Source organism: Mauremys mutica, chromosome 2, assembly GCF_020497125.1.
Source record: "Mauremys mutica isolate MM-2020 ecotype Southern chromosome 2, ASM2049712v1, whole genome shotgun sequence".
Lineage (NCBI taxonomy): Eukaryota > Metazoa > Chordata > Testudines > Geoemydidae > Mauremys > Mauremys mutica.
In genome coordinates this window covers 107,656,190-107,672,466 of record NC_059073.1, presented here as the reverse complement: position 1 = coordinate 107,672,466, position 16,277 = coordinate 107,656,190, and the positions used below count along the sequence as shown (strand labels likewise).

Here is a 16,277-nt window from a genome sequence, read left to right as displayed (position 1 = left end):
TGAGCCATCTGTCCCATCAACCTGGGCTCCCTCTCACTCTGTGGTGCTGTTGCCAGGCTACAAACCTCTGGCAAGTACTGCACTTACACAGACGTTCACAGGCAGGGATACACCCAACTGAGTTACATGAATGCTTTGCCAGCCACTCATGAACCAACAATACAGAGGCTCCAGTCGGTTCCCCCTAGCTCCCCAGCCTTACACCTCAGAACTGTACCATCTTGCCCTGGTCAGAAGCCTGATCAATGTAATTTCATTACCCATTCCACCCCTCCCTTGATGTGGAAAGGACAAACAGTAGCCTTTGTAAACTGAGCTGGGATTTCCCAAGCATTTTAACCAAAACTCACTGTTTTAGGTAAAAGATAAAACAGATTTATTAACTAGATTTTAAGTGATTATAAGTAGTAAGCGTAGAAATCAGAATGGTTACCTAAGAAATAAAAGTAAATTTTCAGTCTGAATTCTACAAATGAAACAGGATTTGAATCAAGCAGTGTCTCACCTGATAGATGGTACAAACAGGTCACAGAACTTCAATACACAGGCTGGAACTGTCTTCCAGCCTGGGACCTCCCTCCCCAGTTCAAAGTCTTTGTCCTCCAGATGTGTTTCTGGGTGTTGAGTTGTGGGGGGAGAAGAGGCCAAGTCATGATGTCACTTCATCTCTTTATAGTTTCTTCCAGCTTGCTGGAAAGATCTTTTGCTATGGCGTGGGTCAAGTAGACTCCATTTTCTATGTGCTCTTCCTGAGAAGTCTTCTGAGATGGTCACTGGGAGAGTGGATTCCCTTCAATGGTCCATCAGTGCATCTGGGTACTCCATTGTTGTACCTGAAAGGCTGGTTGTGGGTGTTCCCAACCTCACAATATATTTCAGTAGCACATCCATAGCAAAACTTCATAACCACACATACAATGATAGCACATACAATCCAACAGGATATTAATGTTCAACAGATCAGTGATACCTCACAAGGCATACTTTGTACAAAACACATCATAATTATATATGACAGTGGTGAATATGGGGGTTCCAAGGTGCTTCTTTGAGGTACAGAGTGCCACACATACCCACAGGGTGGGCAAGCAAGGTGGTCCTGGTTGCCAACTTCCAGAGGGCACCACCATACTGCCGTGCTATTTTTCCCTCTGTTCTGATTGGCCAGCCTTTTTTTTGGCCCTGCTGCTGTGTGGGTGGGACACTGAAAATATTTTCCACCCTCAGGGGCAAAACAGCTAGAGCTGGGCCTGCATACCCATTACATTTTTAGGCTACAATTTTCAAAAGTCACTAATGACTTCAGGTTTCCAACGTGAGAGACCTGACTTTCAGAAAGTGTTTCATAACCAGCCTCTGAAAATCAGGCTCCTTTAAGGTGTTGGGAGCCCAAAATTACAAGACTTGTTAAAATCTTGTTCTCCTTCTCTATGGGTTTGAGAGAAGAAACACACTAAAATCGTAGCTTTGGACAATTCAGGTACACAGCGGTACTGTTTGCTTTCCTAAATCTGGCTCAAATTTCTATGTCAGATTCTACCTTACTTGTCTTGATCTATGCTACTTATTGGCCTGTCATAAAATAAAGTCAGAATGCAAGAAACTGTTTTCAGTAATAATCAATTACACCTGATGAAAAAGGTGCCTCCAGTTTTCTGTCTAGAACATGAATTGTGTAGTGCTGATATTGGATATTTTTTACCTTGAGGCACTTCAGTGTCACGAGCTTTGCCTGTGATCCCTCAGGTCTGATCCTTTCTTTTTCCCCAGAAAGCTCAGGTCTGTAACAGAAGAGTGTGTAGTTGTCTGTTTTATGGTGGTATCTAGCTTATTAATATTGACTTCCTGTCACTTACTGCCAGTTTGATTGTTGGCTCATTCTTGTGGGTTTTTTAAACGAGTCCAATGATCATCCATCATTGGCTCACTCTTGTGGGATTTTTACTGCGCTGCATATTTTTGAGGGGAGGGTTTTACTCATAAGTTAGGACATTCTGATTCAACTAATGTCTAACACATTGGTTCTCAGCAAAGGGTGCGCGTATCCCTGGGGGCATTCAGAGGTCTTCTGGGGGCACATCAACTCATCTAGATATTTGCCTAGTTTTACAACAGACTACATAAAAAGCCCTAGCAAAGTCAATACAAACTAAAATTTCATACAGACAATGACTTGTTTATACTCCTCTATATACTATACACTGAAATGTAAGTACAATATTTATAGTCCAATTGGTTTATTTTATAATTATATGGTAAAAATGAGAAAGTGAGTAATTTTTCAGCAATAGTGCGCTGTGACACTTGTATTTTTATGTCTGATTTTGTAAGAAAGTAGTTTTTAAGTGAGGTGAAACTTGGGGGTACGCAAGACAAATCAAACTCCTGAAAGGGGTACAGTAGTCTGGAAAGGTTGAGAGACACTGGTCTAGCAAGCTCTCCCTCTTCTAGCGGTTGAGGAGCTTTCTGCACTGATTTGCAGCATGGACCTTTTCACGTCTTTTAACTCCTTTAGCATCTCACTTGATTTGTTTGGCCCAGATTATATATCTGGTTTGTTCAAGGCAACCTAGTTGGCCCCAGAATTCTGTGGTATCTTTTAAAAATAGAAGAGACACAATTCTATCGTACTCCTAGTAGTCCATGTGAACTCACTTTCCTGGTAAAGCACAATTTAAGGTAGAAAGCAATGAGAGGAGGATGTCTGATTCTTTTTTTCAGTGTGGGCAGAGAATAGTGGCTCACATGAGGCGGAGGGAAAGAGGAAAAAGAGGATGTCTATAATGGGAGGCAAGGGAGGAAGAAATTACCCATTTTTTAAAGTGGAGGTGAATTAATATGATTCTATTAAAACAAAGTCACGTGTATATAGAGAGGAAAACCAGGAACAGCAAATAGTCCATTTCCTCCACCCTTATTCAGGTTGAGAAGAACCTTACTCCATGTATAGTCCTGTTAGAAAAAGTGGGGGTATTGGTGCAGTATGATGTTGCTCCATGTGAGTAAATATGGCAGAATCCATATAAAAATTAATATGCATTGGAAAGGAAAAAGGGGACTAGAATACTGAATTTAAAAGAAAATAACAGAAATTGGGTAACAGAGTAAGAATAAGCAGAAGGTGGTTTTGTTTCTTTAAGACAAAGTGTTAACAGCATTAAACAAAAAAAAAACAAAAAAAAACCAAGAAACATTTACACCACAATTAAACAACCCCTTAGCCTGAGTCTCTCCTGCCCGAGTCAGCTGGCACAGGCCAGCTATGAGCATTTAATTGCAGTGTAGACATACATATATACTTCAGAGGGATTGAGATTTTTATTTTATTTTTGATGTGTGTTGGTATTTAGTAAGGATGTTCTAGAAGTGACCTAGAGGATTCAGGGTTATCTGTGTGCTAGGAAGATATACCTGACAGACACTGTGACTGGTACGTTTTATGCCTTGGAGAGCATGGTGGCTCAGTTAATGTGTTTTTTTAAGGATACTGCCTCAAATCATAACGTTCTGAGCAGAGAGGCTGCTAATCCATTCACTGCCCCAAGTAATCTAGGTCTGGTTCAGTGGCACAAGCCTCATTTGTGTCTGAAATGTCATAGCTTTCAGAGCACAAAACCTCGGAGGATCTACCGAGGGTGAGGAGATTACTGGCGTTTATGCTTTGGTGACTATTGTTCAGTTCAATAGTTATGTCATTCTGAGCATGGAAAGGAGAGACACAAAAATAATGTTCTCTCTCCAGTTTCAGGATCTACTGCTGCCATGTTTTTTACACACACACACACACACACACACACACACACACACACACACTCCTTTTAAAAAGCATTAATAATCACCCTGTGAGCAGAAGCATGAGGAAAGGGGTGTGATGGGTCCGTCCCCCCCCAGCCTGGACTCCCTTTACACTTTAATGCTGTGTCGAGCCTGCACTTTCACCAGCACACATACAGGTAGGGGGACATCCAGCTGCAGTTACATGCAGATGCTGTGATCAGCTCTGCGTGGGAAGGCTCCAGCTAAAGAACTTCCCAGCTTTCAGGTACACACCCTCCTCTGGAGTGTAAACCCAAAATTATACTGTATTGTGCTGCACAGGGAACTGTACAGTGTAAGCTCATGAAATTCACCCCCTTCCTCAATGAGGAGAATAATATACAACAGCTTTCTGCCCCAAGTTATGACTCCCCTGCACACTGTTTTTAAATAAAGCAAAAACAAGTTTATTAACTACAAAAGATAGATTTATGTTATTATGAAGGATAGCAGACAGATCAAAGCAGATTACCTACAAATAAACAAAACATGCAAACTAAGCTTGGATATGAATAGCAGATCCTCACCCTAAGTGATGATAGACGCAGTCTGCAGATTCTTAAGGGGCAAGCTGCACTGGCTTACAGCTTGGAAACCCCAGCTGTTCCATTCACAGGCTAAAAATCCTTTTACCCTGGGTCCAGCACTTCCGCCTGTTCAGTCTTTGTTCCTCAGGTGTTTCCAAGAGTCTCTTTGGGCGGGGAGCCAATGAAGAACCTCCATGATGTCACTCCCCTGCCTTAAATAACTTTTGAAAATGGCAGGAACCATTTGTTTCAAAGCATGGTTCCCACGCCAGTCAGTGGAAAAACACTGATATCCCAAGATGGAGTCCAGCACCAAGTGATCTGGTCACGTGTCCCTGTAGTGTCACAGCAGCCATGAGTCGGAGCTGTCTGTAGCGTCCTCAGGAAGGCTCCCAAGAGGGAGATAAGCTTCTTCTAAGGCCTGTTGTTTTCTCCTAATGGCCCTTCAACCTGAGTGGGCCCTTCCCAGCCAGCCATCTAGACGGACATTCTCCGGGTGTAAACACATTTGTAATACAGATACATAGTCAACATTCCTAACTTCAGATACAAAAATGATACATGCATACAATTAGGATAATCATATTCAGTAAATAATAATCTTTCCAATGACATCTCGCGTGACTTATCTTGCATAAAATACATCAGAATTATACCATAATCATATCACAATAATAATATCTCTCTGATGAATATGGGGTGCAGTGTCACAAGGGGTTTTAATGACGTTCTCCAATACTCTAAATATACAGTGTCCATCCTTCAAAATGTTCACATTGCCTTAGAATGATGCCTTAATTAAACAGCTCAGTATTTACAGTATTCTAGGAGTTTCCTATCCTTAACATAGAGACGGTTTAGGTCATAATGCAAATACTGAAGTTATTTAGTTATGTGAGGAAGGGTGACTGCTGTACAGGAGGCTCTTAGCCCCATCCTGGATTTCAAATTTTTGAATAATTCTGTAGAAAATGGGGATTTCAGGATGTTTTTTTCAGTATCTATTTTTCCCTTACAAAATAGATGAGACTGGATGTATGCCCTGAACCAGATGCAAATTGTTCTGCACACGTGATTCCTTGAGATAATTACGCAAGATGAAGAACTGTCAGCTTATAAATACTTTCAGGGAGTGTTAAATTTATTCCATACAGGCTTTTCCTTCCTTGTAACAGAAACTTTGGCTTTTTTCCCTTTACGTAATTTAATAGAAGGCAGTATGTGGCTTAAAATAAAGATGTAGAAGCAGTATTACTAGTTAAAACAAAACATATCTATAATTTTGTTGAAATGTCTTAGTGTGCATTTGAGCCATATCTCAGCAAGTAGCAAAGTGAAGGTTTCTTGTTTAGTAAAATTAAATTAAACTCAAGGACACATCTGCTAAGTTTATCTTATTACATTGCTATGCTTTTATTTTGGAGGCCATTGTTATGCAAAATAATTCTAAAAGTCAACCCAGTTTAGAAGAGACTAAAATGAACAAATCGTGTACTTCCACCAGAATAATTTGACTTCTTGGGAAAAAAAATAAAACAAATACATTCCTTACATTTGTGATACACGTATCATTTTGCAATCATAAAACCCATTCTACCCTATGTGTAGAGAGCAAATAAGTTGTGAAATACAAGAAGCGACTTTGAGGTTGTATCCTGAACTGGTGTTAATTAGCTAGATCCTGAACTGGTATTAATTAGCATAACTCCACTGAATTCAGTGGAGCGATGCCAGTTTACGCCAGCTGAGGACCTGGCTCTTGATGTCTAAACAATGCATTAGTGTCTTCGCTGTTGAATGTTACGCCAGATATTTAGTTAATGGTTATGTATTGTAATATTCCATTTTACTTTCAAGGATAATGGTACTCCAGGGTAGACTTTAAGGATTATGATCAGTGTAAATGGGAAATGCTTGGCTAAATCTCTGCGCTTTGTGCTAAGAATTTACCTCTTTAAAATACAATATAAATTGTTGGCAGTTGAAAGTATTAGCCACAGCTCTGTTTTTGGCTTGTTTCTGGATTCTTCTATAGTGATGGGTTAGCCACCTACCCACCCAAAGACTCAGTGGTCCAAGGAAGGATAGTTTATTTACTACTCAACCTAATGAGTACTGATACGCTTTTCATGATTTACAGATGTGTAATGCCCCTAACCATTGTGCTCTTTTGAGAATAATGTAAGTGTGGAAAGTGGTGATTGATGGAATGGTGTTGCAGCCTTGAGGGTCATTTTCCCTAGGACACTGGAATTGTGCAGGGATTTAGGTAAAATGCCTTACTAAACTTTTCTTTTGCATAATCTGTTAAAAGGATGTTGCCAAACCCTTTTTTAAAAATGCATGTTATTTCACTGATTGTTTATAACATCTTAAATCCTTGAAAATCAATCTCTCTCTGCCAGTTTATTCCCATTTGGCAGTTTCTCCTCTCCTCCTTCCCACTCTCATTTTCAATGAAGCTCCTTGAGGTTTACATGCTCTTTTGTGCTCTATCTTCAGTCATGGTGTCTCCACTTACTCTAGGAGTAGGGTTACTTTAACTTGTACTTATTTTGATAGATGAAGAGGGAGGCATTTTACAGGGGACTCTAGATCTGGACTCAGTCCCTAGTTCCGCAATCAGTTTCCTCCATGACCTTGGGCAAGTCTCTGTACCTTGGTTCCCCATATGTCAAATGAGGATTATAATGTCTCCTTTTTGTCTGCTTTGTCCCTTTAGAGCCCAATCCAGCAAAGCTGTTAAGTACACTGTAACTTTCAGTGTGTGAGCAGTCCTGTCAACTTCAATGGGACTACTCAACCTTGAAAGTTAAGTATTTGCATAAGTCTTTGTTGGACCAGGTCCTTAGATTGCAGACTCTTTGAAAGCTGTCTCTTCCTGAGGTGCTAATTTCAGCTGATTGCTCTAGGTACCTATGTGGCAGTAGCAGAGCATTATCAGGAATAGTGGCTATAAAGAAGAGTTTTGTTGTAGTTTGATTTCTAAATGCCAGTGTGGGAGATTTATTGTAAGAGCTCTTTAGTTTTGGAAATATATTTCTCAAAAGATTCTACACTTTCAAGGCAGGTAACATTTTGGGCCCAAACTACATAATATTCATTGAGGGTTTTTTAGCCAAAAAGACAAAATATTGAAAAAAGTTAGGGGGGAAGGGAGTTTCTAATGTTGTTTTTCAAGTAAATGTCAAACCACAGACAGAACAAGCGATGGGTAATGTCTGTACAAAATGAAGGCACTCAATATGTATTTAACAGACAATGGAAAAGCGTGAGGGTGTTTTCTGTTCTAGCAGCTATGAAAATAAAATAAATGTGCTTTAAAACAGCATTTTCATTACTTCATTACAGATTAGTAAGAAAAAGAGGAAAGCAATCAGAAAACTCTTTTACTTCATCCCAATTCTGTGTGCTGTTGACAACTATTAATATAATGGACCAGCTCCTCCAGTTTAAGGCTCCATGTGCGGCATGGCATCTGCACCCCAGACCACATAGACCCCCGTAGTGGAATGTTAACTAACACAGCAGCACTTCCCTGAACAGCCTAGCACCTATAGCAGTGCACTAAAGAGCGCTATCAAAAAGTCTCTTAAATAATTAGCACCCTATAGAGCTACGGCAAGTCATGATCCCCAGCCTAAAATGTTTCCCATGTCATCTATGAAAATACAAGTTTCCAGAGGAGTTTTAAAGAGGTGTTTTGGAGAGGAACAGAAGGTAGGAACTAAGGGAGAGCAGGCTTTCCCACCACCACAAAGCCTAATAAGGGACAGAGATGAATCCCCGGCAGAGGGAATTTAGGGGAATAGAGAGAGATGGCTCAAGAGACAGGATGGGGGGTGGGGGGAGGAGTGCAAGTTTTATGGACACTTTAAAAAAAAAAAAAAAAAAAAAAAAGACAGTTTGACCTGGATGGTGAAATGATTTGGTGCCCAGAGGAGATGATTCAGGATAAGACTGAGGTGGCCATATATGTCTGAGAAGGAGGGATTCTGCCCCTGGTAGATTCTGGACAACCAGGACTTTGGGGTAACTCTGCAGAATGAAGTTAAAGTAGTCAGTCAAGATGAGACTAAATGAAAGTACAGAAGAGGATTCCAGCAGAAGTGTGGAGGACTGGCATACAAAACCAGTGTTGCAGCCATCGTAACAGGCAGGTTTGCCCAGACAAATATTGGAGAAGAATTCAGCTGAGGATAAAACTAAGATTGCATGCACTGCAGTCAAATGGGATTTCTGAGTCAAGCGAGGAGATAAGACATGGTGCTTATGTGAGGATTTTGTTCTTGTCCTTCAGAAGCACTTCTGTCTTTGAGACATGTAGCTGATGGTAACTTCAAGGAAAATAACTGCCTGACAAGAGGATCATTACTGCAGAAAATATAAAAACACAAAGAAAAATAATATAATTGCCTTTCTGTCCCTTGAAAACCTAAACAATGAACTTTGCATTACTAAGAATACAGCGTTCTGTTGCAGGGCTGGCCTTTTCTTGGCAAGTTAAAGGACAGCATAATAACCATTAATAAGCAATACTCATCACAGTACAGTTAAACAGGATACCTGAAGGTATTAACTTTTCAGTCTGAAGAAGATGAGAATATCTGTGGGACTTTATTACAGCAGAAGTTCTTGTGAAAATAGAAGACATGGTGGTATTAAATGTAAGCTTTTTCCTTACTCTAACCTCTCTTATGGAACTATGTTACCTCTGGATCTCTACTCTGCATGTCAGTGTCCGTATTTAAAACTAAGGTGAACCTAATTTACATCCCATCCTCTCCTTGGACTTTTACCTTGTTGTGTTGGAGAGGCTTGTCTGTCCCAATGACCGTCAGAACTACGTCATCTAGAATCTTGTACTCCTGGTAGGGCCACCCTTGACAAACAGGTCTGAGGTGAGGTTCCAGACTAAGCATGGTCCAAGCTTTTCAAGACAGGTCAGGCTACGCCTGCTACCGTAAGTAACGGTAGATAGTACTACCTGTGACTGTTGGCCAGAGTGGACAGCTACTCCTGGCTCCCTCCGGAAAGTCCTCTCTGGTGGACCAGGCGGCCAAGCAGATATGCTCATTTCCCCAGCTGTGAAAGTGGATGGCAAGAGCTGTGTGGACAGTCTAGGCCATAAATTTGAGTGCAGTAGGACCTGATGGCCATCCACTACATCCAAACTTGTCTCCAAACCTTGACATTGTCATGCCACTGGATTCAGACAGGCCTGGACGAGAGAGTGAGGGTGACTCTGCGCAGCTTTCCCTCATTTAAATCCAATTCACGCAGTAGTCATGACATCCCAGGACATTCTTTTAAGGGAATCTGTGTGTTTTCTTTGCCCTGATGCTCTCTGTGATAAAGCTAACGGCTCTAATTCGGAAGCCTTGTTCACACGAGGAAAAATCAGATTTTCAGTTTGCCACGAGTAAAACTCTACTAGTAGTAGCAACAGAGGAAGCCTGAGCATAGACAGAGTGCAGGTGTTGCTACCATTGGGGGAGCTGCACTGGTTGAAAATTACAGGTCTTAATTTAGCCAGAGACCACATCCCTGGTTAAATATCCCATCCAAATATGGAGAAGAGAAAGCTATTGCCATGCCTTTCTCAGTGTGAAGGGTTTTTATCTCATTCTTGAAAATCACCTTTCCTGCTAAGACTTGTAAGTGTTTCAGCTTTAGTTTCCTTTACTTTTGGTGACTTTTAGTTTGCCTCCCTCCCTGGGATCTGCTGTTGCTTTGTCTTCCCTCCATTCATATTCTGTTTTTCTTTCTTTTTTTTGCTGCATGGAGACTCTCTGCTGTACAAGTGTAAGTATTTTTTTAGCTCTGCTTTTTCTGGCCTACTTGTTTATGTTTCTGTGCTCCATTTGCTTCTGTGCTGCCTTCCTAGTCTCCTGGGAGATTGTAGTATCATCCATCTTCAGTTACTGAATGAAATATGCAGCAATTTAGAGATGAGATTCGGTTTTACAAGAAGGTTGAGATAACATAACATCTGATGAATTTAAAACAGCCCTGGACTTTAAGACTAAATGAAGCAGAGTGCTGATGAAAGAGGTACAAACAAAAACGTTACTGCTCAAGAAAATTCTGTTAATTCAGTTTTGTATTGAAACCAAGTCCATTTTAATGAAATGATATTTTACAGTGAGCAGAAATTGAGATTTTCCAGTCATAGAAATTTGCGATTGAAGAGACCCGTTAGGTCATCGTGTTTTGGCTGGTTTGTTTTTCTTTGTCATGTTGAATAGTACTCCTAGTTTATGAATGCTGGTCTCACAATTAACTTCCTACACTGTCACTTCCTCTGCTTTTTCACACTGGAAAATGCATATGTAGGTGTTTTGTGAGTTTTTTAAATAAGTTTTTGAAAAGTAAAATGGGCATGAAGGGAGAGAGGGCAAATCACTGCGCTTCTGTGGGTGGAACAAGATCAAATTTGAAAACTCTTGGAGGGGTGGGGAGAATGTGGAAAGTGCTGTATTCTGATTGGGAGTTGTGTCCGTTGTTCTATAACTGTTTTATAAAGATAAAACATTCTGCTGCTTACCACACATTGTTTTCTAAAACCTGGAAAAGTGCCCCAAGTGTTTATATGTGGTTCTAGTTGTTTTTTCCCCAAGTCCCAGCATTCCTCCACATTTAGTTATATAGTTAGAGAGGAAATGTAGGGGGATAGCCCCAAGGGATTCCAGAAGGGGAAGAATTAGAGTCAGAAGGCCAGGGATCTGGTAAAGTGACTCAGTTACTTAAGAAAATGGCATGGGACTTGGGAGTTCAGAGGCAGATTGGACCAGGGGAGCTTCATGGGAATATCTGACCCTCCCATTAAAGAGTCCTTAATCAATGAGCATGGTTTAGTTTGTTGGGTCCCTGCTACTGAAGAGGGCTGACCCACTTATATGGGGACACCTCCACAGGGGAAATAACTGGTGTGGGTGGACACAGAGACCTCAACATGCTCTCTAGATTCTGAGCCCCTGTCCCTGACGGAGCAAGGGTTTGTGGACTTGGGAGTAAGTGTAGCAAAGCTCTCTCTGTGTGGCTTCTACACGGGTCTCCTCATAGACAGAGTGGCCCTTAGCCTTTTGTCTGTTCCATTCGCCACCTGCACCATACTTGGAAGAGTGGGCGAGGGTGGAGAGAGCCAGAAAAAGCTCAGTGTGTTGGCCCATTCAAGTAAAATCCGCGGGGAAAATGTCACTCACTGCAGCCCCCAAATTTGGCTGTAAAAGCCAGGATTGTAACAGGAGGCAGAAGAACTGAGTTGCTCCTCTGTTTGCATGGCCAGAGGCGGAGAATTGTTGAGAGAAGGTAGAAGGGGCCTGACCATAGGGAAGTCTGAACAGCCTCTGGTTACTGTAGGAAATCGGATGCAAGCCCACCGTCTCAGGCTGGGGGAAGAGTTCACAATCCGGAAATTCACATGTTCTCAGTAGTAATGAAACATCCTGGGCTGCCAGAGGATACTGCACACTGGCTGAGCTTAAGTCTTATAATAGCCTCTAAAAAGAGCACACTGGCATGTTTAAAACAACGCTTTGACCCGTTTTGCTGCGCATGTGATCCAAAAAGGTCACTTGGTAAGAATCCCATCTTGTTACTTGTACAAAATGTAAATGGTTTAGGCAACTTAAAAGTTTTCAAATAAAATTGTATGTATAGCCACTCCTCATGCTGTCCCTTCCACCTCCAGCTCTGGCAACACTGCGGTTGGTCGGTCCTGCTTAGCTGACAAAGAACTTTTAGTGGTGGTTCATGTCCACAGATTGACACATGATCTCCAGCTTGAGAGTGACCATCGGTCATAGTCTCCCCTTCCAATGGCATCTCGGTGAAGATGACATCCAGTGCCTGGCTGGGAGCATCAGTGCAAGAATATCAGTGCTTGTCCTATGCAGCTATGTATCAGTGCCCCGATTTGGCATTCTAGTGCCTATGCAGCTCTTGTAGAGCCCAACTGTTATTCCAAGGACACCTGTTCAAACTGAAATAGTGTCTGTTGTTCCTCGTGAATGCAAATGTCAGTTGATGAGATGTTGGATAATCCCCCACCAACCTATTTTTTTGTCACTGTTTCTGATCTTCAGTACATGAACTCATCAGTTTTGTGGATCTGATTTACAATTAGATCACCACAAAGAACAGCAATCGGACCAAAATACACACAGATACATTATTGTGAAGAATAGGCTGCAATTGCAAATACAGCCAGGAACTAGGAATAGTGATCTAATTGCTGACCCCACTCAATGCTAAACTGGCTTCAGCGTCTCGTAATTAGAGTTGAAATGCCTTTTACCATTTCAGGATTGGACGCAGATGTTGCTTGTCATTCAGATTCTGCTGGAGTGGACAAGCAGCTGTTCTGGTGTCTGACTGTGGGGATGTCCATTGGTCCACTAATTGCATTCACTTTTGTCTACTACATGTTTAGCTGAGCAGTTCTGTACAGTTCCATCAAGCTGCTGATGGAGCCTGCGCCTGGCTAATGAATCTTGATATAAAAATTGTATTTATTTTATTGATAGCCATTTTATAGTGCTCATCACTGTAGTGTCTGAGCTCCTGGCTTGTTCTTTCCACTTGCTCTGTATTATGGTGCATTACAGAAGCACTTTTCAGTTTGAAGTGCAGCTATACTCTGAAAAGTGTCAGAAATAAAACGGCACTCTGGGGCTTCACGTTTATTGTTACTCCATGACTTAAATGCTAAATGTGCTCAGATGACAAGGGAAAAGGTGTTGCTGATGACTTCTTCCTGGTTGCTCATGAAACTATATTATTTATTGATGTGTGTCAAATATGACATTCTCTGGAATTGGAAATACCCTGTCATGTAAAGGCATGTTGGCTTCAGACAATACTTTATAATAATAGTGGAAAAGCATCTCTATTCCTCAAAAGATACAATCAAACTAGTATATAGTCTGGCCTCTCCTTTTATTTTTTGATCTAGTGGAGGTAGGTAAACCACTTAATGCTAATATGAAAATCTATCATAATTTTGTCCAAGTCTGAATAGTACAAAGTTACAGTCGTTCAGATGGAAATACTAATGCAGACAATTGAAGTATGTGTGTGCATATATATTGCATGCAGACATCTATAAATCATTTGAATTGTCCATATTTTTCACTAAATTTCCTATAAATAAAAAGCTAAAAAACTCTTTTTAAAAATTAAACCATCCATGTTGCAAACTCATTCTAAAGTCTTGGTGCCTAGGTACACCCTCTCTGGCTCAAGCATCATCTGAAGATTTCTGAAGCTAGAACTTGATTAACGATTCTGTTGATTGTGCGTGAGCCAGAATAGAATCCAGCTTGCTGACTCACTCTCAGCTGTGTAGATATTCTACTGTTCACAGGAGTAAAAAGTAAATGGAAATATATGTATGCCACTAAAGCAAGCAGATGTGACTCAATGGAAACAGATTTGTGAATAAGAAGTTGTCATTTTTTTAGTGACTTCTCAGAAGATAAGCACACTTTATAGTTTAGCTTCTTTATCCACATTAAATTACATGAGAGGCTCAGAATTGCTGATACATGCCTTATCTATTGCAAAAAGCCTTTCTTACCATATGAACTTTCAGGATACTTCATAGAGCAAAATAAATGTGGCTTTCTTTCAAAGAACAACGTGAAGTGTTAAGCCTGGCAGTTGTTTCCTTAACACAACATTTTCTTTAATCCAGGAGTGAAGAAGTCATCTTATAATAATGTATACATTCAATAAATAAATTTTTGAATTTATATTCTGTGACTATAACCCATATTTGTGGAAACCATGACATTGCCAGAGAGAGCTGATAAAAGCAGGTTTCCACTTTTTAAAGAAGTCACAGAGTTATATCTTCTAATAGTACTACATATTCTTGGAGAATCCGTAACTGGGCTTGGCAGGATTCAATTTCCTGACACACTAAAATCAACAGGAAAACTATATAATTGGTAAGAGTGCAGCCTCTCCCTACCCCCCTGCACCTGCCGGGATCAGGTACCACCAGCCCTGCAGCAACACAGGGAGCCCTCTGCAGTCCTGCTGTCACTGGAGTGAGAGAGAGAGCTGGTTCGTGGCTGCAGAGGGCTCCCTGTGCTGCCGCAGGGCAGGTGACACCTAATCCCGGTGGGTGTGGGGAAGGCTGTGGTCCTGGCCCAGTGGAGCAGAGATGCCTGGCAAGGGCTACAAGGAGGTCAAGTCCCTGGCCACGGGGGAGTCCACCCCAGTGCTGAAGGGCTCCTGCCCAGGGATGTCTTCCACGCTCCTGGATGGTGAATGAAGAAGTGGGTTTGTGACCAGCAGGGTTGGAGAGAGCACCCTGTACTGTTGCTGCAGGGCCAGTGACACCCAATCTCTGCAGGCTTCAGTCCTGTCAGGGCAAAGCAGAGACCCCTGGCCAGAGCTGTGAGGAGGAAAACAAGTCCCTGGCTGTGAGGGAGGCCACCATACTTCTGACTGGCTCCATCCCTAAGCAGGAGGTAATAAAAGGTAATAATTGGAGATATACCAATCTCCTAGAACTGGAAGGGACCTCGAAAGGTCATTGAGTCCAGCCCCCTGCCTTCACTAGCAGGACCAATTTTTGCCCCAGATCCCTAAGTGGCCTCCTCAAGGATTGAACTCACAACCCTGGGTTTAGCAGGCCAATGCTCAAACCAGAGCTATCCCTCCCCCGACATTCAGACATTCAGCTGCGGGTGCCCCCTACTCCCTGCTGCAGGGTGCTCATTGTTCTCCTCATAGTCTTAGCCGGGGGTCTCCTCTGCATCCCCACTCTCACAGCCATGCTCCCTTATCAGCCAGGAGTATGGGAGCCATCTCTGGGCCGAAACTGTTCAGCAGCACTCCATGGATAGGGCTAGTCATCGTCCTCGCAGTCTTGGCTGGGGGTCTCTGCTCTGCGGGGCCAAGAATGCAGCTTCTCCTGCATCTTGTGCCCCAGTGTCTTGGGCCCCTCAGCCATGCAGCAGCCCCTGTCAGTTCTGGGAGCCCCTTGCAGCCTTGCTTTCAGTGCAGCCTTAAACCCAACCCTACAACAATCCTCAGTTTCCAGCAACTGTAACAATAAAAACAGTTACAAATAAAAATCAACATTAATCACTGAAATTAGAAAAATAAAAATTGAATTCTGCCAAGCCTGTGTATAATCCAGAGTAGTAATTAAGCAACTGAATGTCAAAAGTGCTGTGTGCAAATAGAGCATTTAGCTATCAGGAAAAAATAATTGCTTTTAACAAATTAAACAACAAACTGCAGTACACTCAGCAATTCATCTGGCTGACAAGGAAGTGAAATTGGCTTTAAAAGACGCACTGTTTTGTGGTAGTAAGGGACATGGAGAACCTTAGGGTGGTGACAAAAGATCTATATCCCTACATTTTTTGATTGGTTTCAATAAGGTATCATTGATAAATGAACTGAGAGAGCATGGCTTTGTGGTTGCAACAGAAGTCAGGACAACTGGGATCTATTTCTGGCTTTGCCACAGACTTACTGTGGAGTAGTGGGCAACTCAATTAACTCCTTGTACTTCACTTTCCCCAAGTGTAAAACTGAGATAAAGTTGCCTCACTTGTGCCGAGGATCACTTTACTAATGTTTGTGAAGTTCAGTGATACTTATATTTCAAGCTTGAAATCCGTTGGATGTTTTGGACTCAGTTCTAGCACTGCCTCATTGGTGTACAATCAGTTCATATCAGTGAAATGTCAGATTTTTTTTTTTTAAGTATTTGCAAGGCAGACATGCCTTATGAACTGATTTGTTGGTTTTAAAGGTAAGAATTACTCTGAACTATTTCTTCTATCCAAATAAGCACCTCTTTATTTTATTTTATTCATAGATGACTCCTAAGTCTAAAAGGAAAAGCATCCACAGTAGAATGCTCCGGCCTGTATCTAGGGCTTTTGGTAAGTGGGTTTCGTTTCCTTT

General features: G+C 41.7%; 1 protein-coding gene across 4 annotated transcripts in view; it reads left to right on the top strand.

The window, feature by feature from the left end:
* Window positions 1–16,277, top strand: part of CARMIL1 (capping protein regulator and myosin 1 linker 1) — a 262,324-nt gene that overhangs the window by 216,417 nt on the left and 29,630 nt on the right. For all 4 annotated transcript variants that reach the window (XM_045005542.1, XM_045005539.1, XM_045005540.1 and 1 more), the window contains one exon: window positions 16,189–16,255. In XM_045005542.1, coding sequence (XP_044861477.1) covers window positions 16,189–16,255 — 67 coding nt within the window. The remainder of the gene's footprint in view (window positions 1–16,188; window positions 16,256–16,277) is intronic.